Source organism: Poromitra crassiceps (assembly GCF_964638095.1).
Source record: "Poromitra crassiceps genome assembly, chromosome: 5".
Taxonomy (NCBI): domain Eukaryota; kingdom Metazoa; phylum Chordata; class Actinopteri; order Beryciformes; family Melamphaidae; genus Poromitra; species Poromitra crassiceps.
Genome location: NC_139642.1, coordinates 53246296 through 53258795, shown reverse-complemented (window position 1 = coordinate 53258795; position 12500 = coordinate 53246296). Strand labels below are relative to the sequence as shown.

At 47.9% G+C, this 12500-nt stretch overlaps 1 protein-coding gene across 1 annotated transcript in view; it reads right to left on the bottom strand.

Moving 5' to 3' along the window:
* igsf11 (immunoglobulin superfamily member 11) overlaps positions 1-12500 on the bottom strand; it is a gene marked incomplete at both ends in the record, with an annotated part of 150521 nt that overhangs the window by 8631 nt on the left and 129390 nt on the right. Inside the window, 2 exons of the mRNA XM_083637126.1 lie at positions 2779-2985; positions 4655-4862. Coding sequence (XP_083493252.1) covers positions 2779-2985; positions 4655-4862 — 415 coding nt within the window. The remainder of the gene's footprint in view (positions 1-2778; positions 2986-4654; positions 4863-12500) is intronic.

Below are 12500 nucleotides of genomic sequence, written 5' to 3'. Positions count from 1 at the left end.
AGTGACAGGTGTCTGTGTCAAACTACACACACAGAGAGAGACGAGCAGGAGTGACAGGTGTCTGTGTCGAACTACACACACAGAGAGACACGAGTAGGAGTGACAGGTGTCTGTGTCAAACTACACACACAGAGAGACACGAGCAGGAGTGACAGGTGTCTGTGTCAAACTACACACACAGAGAGAGACGAGCAGGAGTGACAGGTGTCTGTGTCGAACTACACACACAGAGAGACACGAGTAGGAGTGACAGGTGTCTGTGTCAAACTACACACACAGAGAGACACGAGCAGGAGTGACAGGTGTCTGTGTCAAACTACACACACAGAGAGACACGAGCAGGAGTGACAGGTGTCTGTGTCAAACTACACACAGAGAGAGACACGAGCAGGAGTGACAGGTGTCTGTGTCAAACTACACACAGAGAGACACGAGCAGGAGTGACAGGTGTCTGTGTCAAACTACACACACACAGAGAGACACGAGCAGGAGTGACAGGTGTCTGTGTCAAACTACACACACACAGAGAGACATGAGCAGGAGTGACAGGTGTCTGTGTCAAACTACACACAGAGAGAGACACGAGCAGGAGTGACAGGTGTCTGTGTCAAACTACACACACAGAGAGACACGAGCAGGAGTGACAGGTGTCTGTGTCAAACTACACACACAGAGAGACACGAGCAGGAGTGACAGGTGTCTGTGTCAAACTACACACACAGAGAGACACGAGCAGGAGTGACAGGTGTCTGTGTCAAACTACACCCACAGAGAGGCACGAGCAGGAGTGACAGGTGTCTGTGTCAAACTACACACACAGAGAGACACGAGCAGGAGTGACAGGTGTCTGTGTCAAACTACACACACAGAGAGACACGAGCAGGAGTGACAGGTGTCTGTGTCAAACTACACACACAGAGAGACACGAGCAGGAGTGACAGGTGTCTGTGTCAAACTACACCCACAGAGAGACACGAGCAGGAGTGACAGGTGTCTGTGTCAAACTACACACAGAGAGAGACACGAGCAGGAGTGACAGGTGTCTGTGTCAAACTACACACACAGAGAGACACGAGCAGGAGTGACAGGTGTCTGTGTCAAACTACACACAGAGAGAGACACGAGCAGGAGTGACAGGTGTCTGTGTCAAACTACACACAGAGAGAGACACGAGCAGGAGTGACAGGTGTCTGTGTCAAACTACACCCACAGAGAGGCACGAGCAGGAGTGACAGGTGTCTGTGTCAAACTACACACACAGAGAGACACGAGCAGGAGTGACAGGTGTCTGTGTCAAACTACACACACAGAGAGACACGAGCAGGAGTGACAGGTGTCTGTGTCAAACTACACACACAGAGAGACACGAGCAGGAGTGACAGGTGTCTGTGTCAAATTACACACAGAGAGACACGAGCAGGAGTGACAGGTGTCTGTGTCAAACTACACACACAGAGAGACACGAGCAGGAGTGACAGGTGTCTGTGTCAAACTACACACAGAGAGACACGAGCAGGAGTGACAGATGTCTGTGTCAAACTACACACAGAGAGAGACACGAGCAGGAGTGACAGGTGTCTGTGTCAAACTACACACACAGAGAGACACGAGCAGGAGTGACAGGTGTCTGTGTCAAACTACACACAGAGTGAGACACGAGCAGGAGTGACAGGTGTCTGTGTCAAACTACACACAGAGAGAGACACGAGCAGGAGTGACAGGTGTCTGTGTCAAACTACACACACAGAGAGACACGAGCAGGAGTGACAGGTGTCTGTGTCAAACTACACACACAGAGAGACACGAGCAGGAGTGACAGGTGTCTGTGTCAAACTACACACACAGAGAGACACGAGCAGGAGTGACAGGTGTCTGTGTCAAACTACACACACAGAGAGACACGAGCAGGAGTGACAGGTGTCTGTGTCAAACTACACACACAGAGAGACACGAGCAGGAGTGACAGGTGTCTGTGTCAAACTACACACACAGAGAGACACGAGCAGGAGTGACAGGTGTCTGTGTTAAACTACACACAGAGAGACATGAGCAGGAGTGACAGGTGTCTGTGTCAAACTACACACACAGAGAGACACGAGCAGGAGTGACAGGTGTCTGTGTCAAACTACACACACAGAGAGACACGAGCAGGAGTGACAGGTGTATCGTTTTATTGCACTGTCTGCAGTTGACTGGTGGGTGAAGATGCCTGTCTCCTTCTGTAGTAGCCTTATATGTTGACCAGTAGTGTGGAGGTAGAGCAGGTGACTGGACATGATCCTTCCACTGTGTTGATGGCACAGCTGGGGAAGAGAGGAGAGGCCACTACACCAACGCTCTGCACCAACTGCTGTGAAGACCAACTGCAGCCCCGCCCCCGAGTCCACACACACCTGTCCCATGACATCCTGATCCATCTGAGAGAAGCTGAACCAGTGTGAAGGTCACAGACCAGATTGATGACACCAGTCCACTTCTCAGAAGGAGAGCAAGTGTTAGGATTGGACGGGAAAACTGGGGCACAGTTGGTGTGCAGCATGAGAAAGAAAAACACCACAAAAGCATCCCCCCCCCCCCCCCCACACACACACACACACACACACACACACACACACACCACAGGGTTTGACTCACACCTAGCACCTCACACATCATCCATCCACCCCTCTGCAGGATCAGTGGGGGGGGTCTTGGGGCCTGGCAGATGGGGGGGTGGCGGTGATGTTGGGGGGGGGTTGTTGCTTGAGTCTGGCAACGCGACATGTGTGTAAGATTTACCAGCGAAGGCGGGGCAAAAGGGCACTCCGACGGCCAGCCTGTTTCTAGTACCTTGCATGGCGTTGGGCGGCAGCTTGGGCAGCGCGTCCAGCTTCTCCCAAGAGTAGGACGGCGTGGGGGTGCCTTCGTCCGAGCTGCACATCAGCATGACGTCACTGCCCACATCCAGCGCGCCCTGGATCCCGCACGCTGGTGCCGAGGGCGGGACTGCACAGAGGGAGAGAGGGGGTGGGGTCAGAGAGAGGGAGAGAGGGGGTGGAGTCAGAGGGAGGAAGAGAGGGGGGGGGGGGGGTGGGGTCAGAGAGAGGAAGAGAGGGGGTGGAGTCAGAGGGAGGGAGAGAGGGGGGGGGGGGGGGGTCAGAGAGAGGGGGTGGAGTCAGAGAGAGGGGGTGGGGTCAGAAACGTATGGATCCCAGTAGAATGTACAGAGAATGGGATGCTTTTCTCTTTAGACTGAAAGATAAAAGGTGCATTTTTACATTAAGAAATGTTGCAATTTTAACTTAAATAACACAAGTACACTGATGACCTGAATCCAGGCAGAACATTAGATCTATCATCTGGATCCAGTACAGTGGCTCAGTGGTTAGTACTGTTGCCTCACAGCAAGAAGTTTCCCGGGTTCGAACCCCGGTCCTTTCCCAGGCCGTTTCTGTGTGGAGTTTGCAAGTTCTCCCTGTGTTTCCTCCATCCATCAAAGACATGTATGCCAGGGTTAATACTCCTGTCAGTGCCTCTGACCAAGGCACTGGCAATAGAACTGGAGTTGGTCCCCGGGCGCTGCACTGTGGCTGCCCACTGCTCCTAGTTCTAGGAAGGTTCCTAGTAGAGGATGCTGGGTCAAATGCAGGGGATGAACCTATAAGTAAGATGTCCATAATATTTGGCACATTCAGTGTATGTTCAGATAATCTTTTCGTTAAATCCTTTGTAACCGTCAGAATAACTAAACATGCAACTGGTGACATGAGTTTTGCTCCCACACATGTAGGCCTTCACAATGGCATTTTGCTCGTTATTAACGGTTACTTCACAGTTGCTTCCTGACTCGGTGGTGTTGCGTAGGGCTGCACGATTTATCGTATTTTCATCGTCATCGCGATATGAAAATGCGCGATGAACACATCGCAAAAGTCACGTGTTATCGCAAAAAAAAAAGTTTTTTTTTTTTTTTTTACAGTGCACATGAACGCAACATGCAAGATACCGGCTGAATAAGTGTCCAAATGTTCATGTCATTCTGGCCAATACTCCACTTCTGTTATAACATTTCAGTCTGGAATATGGAATATCTTTCAATAATCGTTATGACTAAAGCTAAAAGTAATCTCATGTGTAGAAATGTAAATAATTAACTTGTTGGTTTTGGATTTTTTTTAGCTTCAAGAGTGCATTTTTGTTCGTATGACCCTCAACACAGGCTTTGAGAATCCCGTGCCACTTACTGATACGTATGCTTAAATGAACACACTCGTATTGCAAAATGAATTTAGGCCCTCACTGTAATACTTCAGAAGTTGAATTTGAAGTTCAGCATTAATACATTTGTCATTTTTTGTCTTAGATTTACCTTTGTGTGTTATTGCAATATAAAACTACATAATTGAGAATCGATTCTAGATTCTGGAATCGAGAATCGTTGGAATCGAGAATCGATTCTGGAATCGGATCGTGACCCCAGGAATCGGAATCGGATCGGATCGTGGCTTAACCGGATCGGAGCACCCCTACCCATTAATATATTTTTTTTATAGCATTTTATTTATTTATCGCAGGTCATATCGTCATCGCAATATTGAACAGTGTTATCGCACATCGCAGCTTTTCCTCATATCGTGCAGCCCTAGTGTTGCGTGGTTGGTTATTGGTCAGTTACCCAACACGGTGAGCCCGATGACGCCGATGTTGCGCCCCCCTCTGTCCGGGAGGTTGTTGACCAGGCACTGGTAGGTCCCTGTGTCTGACAGCTGAGTGTTGTTGATGAAGATGGAGGCACTTGTGCTAGGCATGGTGGCTACGAAGCCCACCCGGCCATTGAGGTGGTTGGCTAGGCTGAATACCTGGCCGCCCTGGTAAATGATCACCTGGATTGGGATAACAGAGGGAGGGAGGGCGGGAGGAAGAGAATGCGGGGGGGGGGGGGGGGGGGGTTTGGGGGTGGAAGAGAGGAAAAGGAGAGAGGATCAGTCACTCGTTTGTAGTTCTTAACTTTAGAAAAAAAGCTCCTGTCTCAGAAGGTGGCATCCTCTTTTTGTAGTCCTAGTAACGTCATGTCTTCAGATCTATTATTGAACATCATGTCATGGGGTGAATCCATAACAGAACATCTTTGTTTATGAATGTGATTCTCACACACAGCTGTGACCATTATTGAGAGGCCAGTTACAAATGTCTGCCACTAGAGGGAGACCTAGTTCTACTACAACACTGAAATTCAACAGTGGATCAAAATAGTGGATTAGTGGGTGGACAGACGAGGTTGAATTAGAATTTTTTTGTCCGGGAAAAACAAACAAACAAACCAAGAAACCTTTTACTTTATTTGTAAATGGTTCTTTTTAGCTCACGGGGGAGAGAATGGCAAAGGATTCCAGTGTAAGGGACTCATATTCCTCGGTGGCCTCCCACACTAAAAGTCTCTTCTCTTGGCACTGTGAGGCACTTCAGATAAAAGCATCCACTAAATGGCATGCATAACTGAAAACGCTTTAACTTGAAACAAACGGAAAACAAATAAACAGCAATCAGAAGAATCCGAGCGGGGCGGGCGGTCCTCTGCACATGTAATCCATTTAGTCAAGTCAATTCCAATCAGAACCTAACCCGTTACCATTATCCAGTGACCTTTTGGAATAATGGCGTCAGAGAAACACTTGTAGGGGCCGTTGCACTGGAGCCCTGGGGTGGAGGTGGGCCTCTGTCCAAGGTGCTGATGTAAGAGCGCTGGAGGAGCAAGGTGCTGGAAAGCTTCCCTCAGGCCTGTGAGAGCCAGGCACATGAAAGACAGATCCCTCTCGCCCCTCTGCTGGGGCCCACACACAGACACAAGATGAAGAGGTCACACACAAACACATGGTGTGTGCGTGCACACACACACACACACACACACACACACACACACACACACACACACACACACACACACACACACACACACACACACAGACGCACACAAAACATGGGGATGAATCAGAGGGGCTATTCACTTGAAAAGAGCCCTCATTGAACAGTTCAAAGACCCAGAGAGAGAAAGAACCAGCACAGTGTGTCTGTGTCTGTGTGCATGTGTGCGTGTGTGTGTGCGTGTGTGTGTGTGTGTGTGTGTGTGTGTGTGTGTGCGCGTGCGAGAGAGCGCATGTGTGTGCATGTGTGGGCGCGCTCATGTGTGTGTGTGTGACAGAGTTCTGATGAAAGTGTTAGTGTGTGTGTATGTATGTGTGTGTGTGTGTATATGCGTGTGTTTGTGTGTATGTGCGTGTGTGTGTGTGTGTGTGTGTGTGTGTGTATGTGCGTGTGTGTGTATATGCGTGTGTGTGTGTGTATGTGCGTGTGTATATGCGTGTGTGTGTGTGTGTGAGTGTGCCCTCCACTGCTGCTTAAAAGTGGTAAATTGCGCGACTGCAATTCTCTGAGTGCAGTGCACTGGCTTTGTCCTCTTATGTGCAGATGAATAGGCAGCTCCTCAGCTGTGATGAGAGCCTGCAAATACATCTCCACTCTGTGTGTGTGTGTGTGTGTGTGTGTGTGGGGGGGGGGGGGGGGGGGGGGGGCGTGCGCGCATGTGTGTGTGTGTGTGTGTGTGTGTGTGTGTGTGTGTGAGAGAGAGAGAGAGGGAGAGAGAGTGAGCGTGTGTGTGTGTGAGCGTGCGCTGCACGGGGGTGCGTGTGTGTGTCTCAGTGTAGATGCATTTACTCGAGTGTATCAGTGTTCAGCTGTATGGGATTGTGTGTGTGTGTGTGTGTGTCTGTGTGTGATTATTTCACATTGTATCTCTCTCCCAGTCTACAGGGTGCCAATAATTCTCTCTGTGTGTGTGTGTCTCTCTCTCTCTCTCTCTCTCTCTCTCTCTCTCTCTCTCTCGCTCTCTCTAACAGACGGCACTGGTTTGACCTGGCTCTACACTCCTGATGACCTGACACTATAATCTGCATGCTGGGTGAAAGCGATCCAATCAATCTGCCTCACGCAAAAGTGTGTGTGTGTGTGTGTGTGTGTGTGTGTGTGTGTTTTCAATACTCAATGAGCATACAGTTGTATCTTATATTTGTATTTTTCTGTGACTGTCTACTTCCTGACAATACTACAACAAGCAATCAAGAGCAGCAGATGTGCAGTATCTTACTGCACTCATACTCTCAATAGAGAGGCAAAGTGAACGTCACTTCCTGCTTCAGCACTGTACAAGAGATTTTCATCCGCCATTTATTTTCCAATAGGCATTTCGTAAAATCCTTATAAAAATAGTTTTACTTGTTCAAACCGAACGGTTCAGGTATATTTAGAAACAGGAGAGACCGCATAACATTTCACTCAGACCAAAACGTTAAGAAAAATTGCTGATTTAAAGAAAATATTTTTTCAATATTTTCTTTTTTTAGTTTTAGTCAGAGTGAAATGTTCTATGGTCTCTCCCCACTCTAAATATAGCTGAACCGTTTGGTTTGACCAAATAAAACTATTTTTTATAAGCATTTTACGAAATGTCTATGGGAAAATAAATGGCGGATGAAAATCTCTGGTACAGTGCTGAAGCAGGAAGTGACGTTCACTTTGCCTCTCTATTGTGTCTGCATGTGTCATCTTCACATTTCTCAGCACAATAATATGCACATAAAGACACATCTCCCCCTCTATCTATGCTTTGTGTCTCTGTCGACTGTGTGTTGATCCATATCTGTGTGTGTGTGTGTGTGTGTGTGTGTGTGTGTGTGTGTCTGTGTGTGTGTGCCTCTCGTGTGACCTGCTTGGCGTTGTAGGCGAGCAGGGGGAGAAAGGAGGTCATGGCGTACAGATGGCGGACGGCCCTAAGAACTCTGTCGGGGCGAGCCCATAACCAGACGTACCACTGCTGGCTAATCTGCTGCAGCCCGTCCCGTGGTAAAACCACAAGACACACACACACACACACACACACACACACACACACACACACACACACACACAAGCATTCACCAACACGCAACCTATGAATATTCTCTCTCTCACTACGTGGGTTTCCATCCACTTATGCACATTTTCTATTTGCGTATTAAACGCTGAAAATAAATTTTTTTAATTAAAGTCCCTGGAAACCAGAAATATTTCTTTATTATTTAGCATTTTGAGTTCATCACATCACAGGATCCTATGTTAATAAGCCACCAGCCGAATTTGAACGATGATGAACGTCGCAAATTATATAAATTTAGGTTTGACAGCCATGGCAAAACTCATGAGATTTCATTATTTTTTAGAGTGTACTTTCTCCCGCGGACTGTGTGGGCGTGTCCAGTCTACAGCAGGGAAATTTCTGTCTCTCGGAGAGCGCGAGAGAGAGGGGGGGAGGGAAACGGAGAAAGAAAGAAAGAGAGATGAGTGCACACACCGTGTGTGTGTGTGTGTGTGTGTGTGTGTGTGTGTGTGTGTGTGTTCGCGCGTTGCTCCGCGGCTCTGAGAGGAAGAGATCTCTGTCCGTTCTTTGCCCTCACAGCGTGTCTGTCTCCCACTCTGTGTGCTCTCTCTCTCTCTCTCTCTCTCTCTCTCTCTCTCTCTCTCTCTCCTCTCCTCTCTCTCTCCTCTCTCTCTCTCTCTCTCTCTCTCGGGACTAGTGAGAGAGAGAGAGAGAGAGAGAGAGAGAGAGAGAACAGCATAGCGCTCGACACAGCCTGGTGACGCGAAGTTACCAGTGTTTGGAATAACGCCGTTTAAAAGAACGGCGTTAGGTAACGCCGTTATTTTTTCAGTAACGGGGTAATCTAACTAATTACTGTTTCCGTCGTTACAACGCCGTTATCGTTACTGAACGCTAAATGCGGTGCGTTACTATGAAATGATTGAGTAAACTACCCGTAGCCTACACTAGTGTTGTCAAGTGAGGAGACCGGGTGGGTTATAACGAGATAAACGATTATTATTGGCTAAGGCAGAATCATGTGTTTCATGGTAGCCAATCGGAGCCAGTGTTACACACGAGCCAGGAGTCAGGACACGGGCGACACACACACACACACACACACAGACACACCAAACAGATTCGAGGAAGCAGCAGAAACGGCGAGTCCGGAGTAGAGAGCTGCGCGGGGCTGAAATTTCGGCCCGAGCCCTCCCCGGCCCGTGACATGCAGACCCGTGCCCGATCCAGCCCGTTGCGAGGCCCGAAGCCAATATTACGATATAATGACACATCTCTCTCCCTCTCTGTTCCGCGTGCTGCGTCGCCGCACGGCCGTCCTGCGCAGCCTCTCTCTGTCTGTCTCTCTGACTCTCTCTCTCTCTCTGTGTTCGGGAGCTGTCCGCTCGCTGTACATGGACGGACAGGGTCTGTGTGTGGCTATGGGAGTGTCTGTGCACTCCTCCTCTTTGTCTGACTGTGCTCCGCTGTGTAAAATCAAGCGAGTACGCTAATACAACATTATTTAATTGAATTATTGAAACGGCCCGACCCCGGACCTATTAATTAAAAATAAATAAAAAACAAGCCCGGCCTCGGCCCGTTTTGGTCGGCCCGAGGGGCCCGTGAGGGTACCCTCAGGTTTGCAGCAATCCATAAAAATTTGGCATTTTCAAGGTGGAGATAACGCAAATAGTTACTTTCACTGGTAACTAGTTACTTTTATTATAGAGTAATTCAGTTACTAACTCAGTTACTTTTTGGAACAAGTAGTGAGTAACTATAACTAATTACTTTTTTAAAGTAACGTTCCCAACACTGGAAGTTACTCACACACACACACACACACACACACACACACACACACACACACACACAGTAGGGCGAGTTGCGCGCGTGTACAAAGGTTATATAGAGCTTATGACGTCATAAGCTCCTGCATTTTAGCACCTCACGCACTGCTCTCTTCAATGAGGAAGTACTTTGTAGAATCTTGTAGAAAAGTGTCGATTTTAAGGCTTTGGGTTGAAAGTAATGTATAATAATTTCTGAGGCAGACAGTTACTAACATAAGACCCTAAATAACATAGTTAGAACGTTTTTGTGGATTTTGGTTTCCAGGGACTTTAAGGTTTTTTTTACGCTTGGGGGAGGTGGAAAAGTTGGTCTATCGATAAAAGGTAAATACGACTAAGTCCAGTGGAAACAGATTAAGTGAATCTTGTCTTGTCTTGGTTAACCAAACTCTGGTGCTACCAAACAAAATGTACCAAAAACGTGCAGTTTTATGTAGCCTTGCTTACCGGCACGCCAACCGTAAAACATGGCGAAAGCTTGATACGAATCAGTTACATGTCAGCATCCCCGAAATACACTTGTAAATAGGGTTAGGGTTAGGGTATGTCTGGAGGTCAGGAGCAAATCTACCGGCTGAAATTTAGAGTGAGTGAGAGTTTAGGAACTGGATTACTAATTCCTGAGGACAAGTGACTTGTTGACGGCACAGTAATGGAGTCCGTGCCCGTGCCGGAGCAGCGTTTGAGCAGTGCCATGGAGCTGTGTTATGGAGCTTTTCTGACGGGAGACTGTTGCTTTTCTCTGCTTCATGCATTTGTTAGACTTCTGTACAACTCTAGATGTGCTGTATTATTTTACAAGGTGAGTAAGACAGCCAGCTATCACATGACGGTGAAAAGACTTATCGACGTTCCTTTACGGCAATGGCGGGGAAGCGTTGTCTCTTAAATAAAGTTAATGGACACCGATGGCAGAGAATGAGTTAACGATTTTCAGATAATTCGGCTACAATTTGCAATACATTTGGATGGAACCCCAACTTCTCTCTCTCTCTCTCTCTCTACCACTCTCTTGGGACCGCACGGTGGCTCAGTGGTTAACACTGTTGCCTCACAGCAAGAAGGTCCCGGGTTCGAACCCCGGTCCGTCCCAGGTCCTTTCTGTGTGGAGTTTGCATGTTCACCCCCTGTTCGTGTTGGTTTTCTCCGGGTGCTCCGGTTTCCTCCCACCATCAAAGACATGTATGTTAGGGTTAAGACTCCTGTCAGTGCCCCTGACCAAGGCAATGGCAAAAGAACTGGAGTTGGTCCCCGGGCGCTGCACTGTGGCTGCCCACTGCTCCTAGTTCTAGGAAGGTTCCTAGTAGAGGATAAGTCAAATGCAGAGGATGAATTTCCCCACGGGGATAAATAAAGGATAACTTAACTAAACTCAACTTACCAGTCTCCAACATAGCCTACTTCTAACTGACCCTAGCGCTAACCCCCTCTCCTATCCCCTTTAAGGAGCCTGTTGTCCCCGGGACACTAGAGACCCTGCCGTCCCCTCAATAAACCTCTAAACTGTAAGCCCCCGCTGTTATCTCTCTCCATCCTCTCAGATATGTTCTGAACAATGTTGGCCCAGATCCATCCGACAATACCATGAACCCGGATTCCCAGGCTTAACCCAGCAGCCCCGTGCCACTATGACGGCTTTACATTCAAACTAATGCTCTTCAGACTGAAAACAAACGTATGATGTGCGACTGATGGACAGTTTCTGATGGAATTTGTCCTATGGTATTTGGAGGAAATCGTAAGGTCCGGGTTCGTTCCCTTGCAAACAAAAAGGTACCGCGTTATTGTATAGGAGACTGTGTTGAAGCTGACGCTGAATTTTTTAAGTCGTAGTCTCAATGTCAGTCATTTCCGCGCTTACCTAACATAACCTCTTCTCAACCTCTCCACAAGTACGTTCCAGTCACAAAAAGCTCAGATATACGTCGTGTTGAATGTTTTATAAAGTAGCTCTTTTTAGCGGCGACCAACAGCTCTAGGACGTTCGCTCGCTCGGTCAGGCTGTCCACAAAAAGTTCACCACCCTTTGGTGGCCACAATTTTCGGCCTAGGAGGCAGGCAATTTGGCACTGAGGTCAAGTGTGTGTGTGTGTGTGTAAGGATGTGTGTTTGTGTCCAATTGGCTAAAAGAGGGCAGTGTGTGTTTGTTTGTGCGTGTGTGTGTGTGTGTGTGTGTGTGTGTGTGTGTGTGTGTGGGGGGGGGGGGGGGGGGGGGTGTTAGAAATGCAGGGTGGCAGAGGCAGAGTAGGGTGGGCTGCCCCAGCCATCCTGCACTTCAGAAATTTGCATATGTGGTCGCAGCTATTGTGAATTTTCGCTTGATCATTTACATTTTATTTTTTTATGTACCGGTATACAGCTAAAAGATTACAGAGGGGGGTTAAGGGAAGGTAACAAGGTCACACGTTGAGAGTATTTGAACGCAGCCTCTGCTTGATCCATCCTCCAGCAGATTGCTAGGTTCAGCCAAGGATCACTATCATCTAAAACACCACGACAGATGTTCTCCATTACAGATTAACATCATTTCTGCGCCGCGAGGTCTCTGTGGCCTCAATTTCACCAGGGCGTCATTTCACTGGATGTACGCACAACTGTGCAATTTGTATTACAAAACACAGATCAATTCTAATTGTAATAAGTAGCAGAATTTGATTTTAAATGATTTCAGGCAACACTGGTGATATTAAACTGTCAGGCTCGCCACATCTCCTCCAAAGTGTTTGATATCAATTTGATATATCAACTATTTTTCATGATCCGATATGCAAACTCAA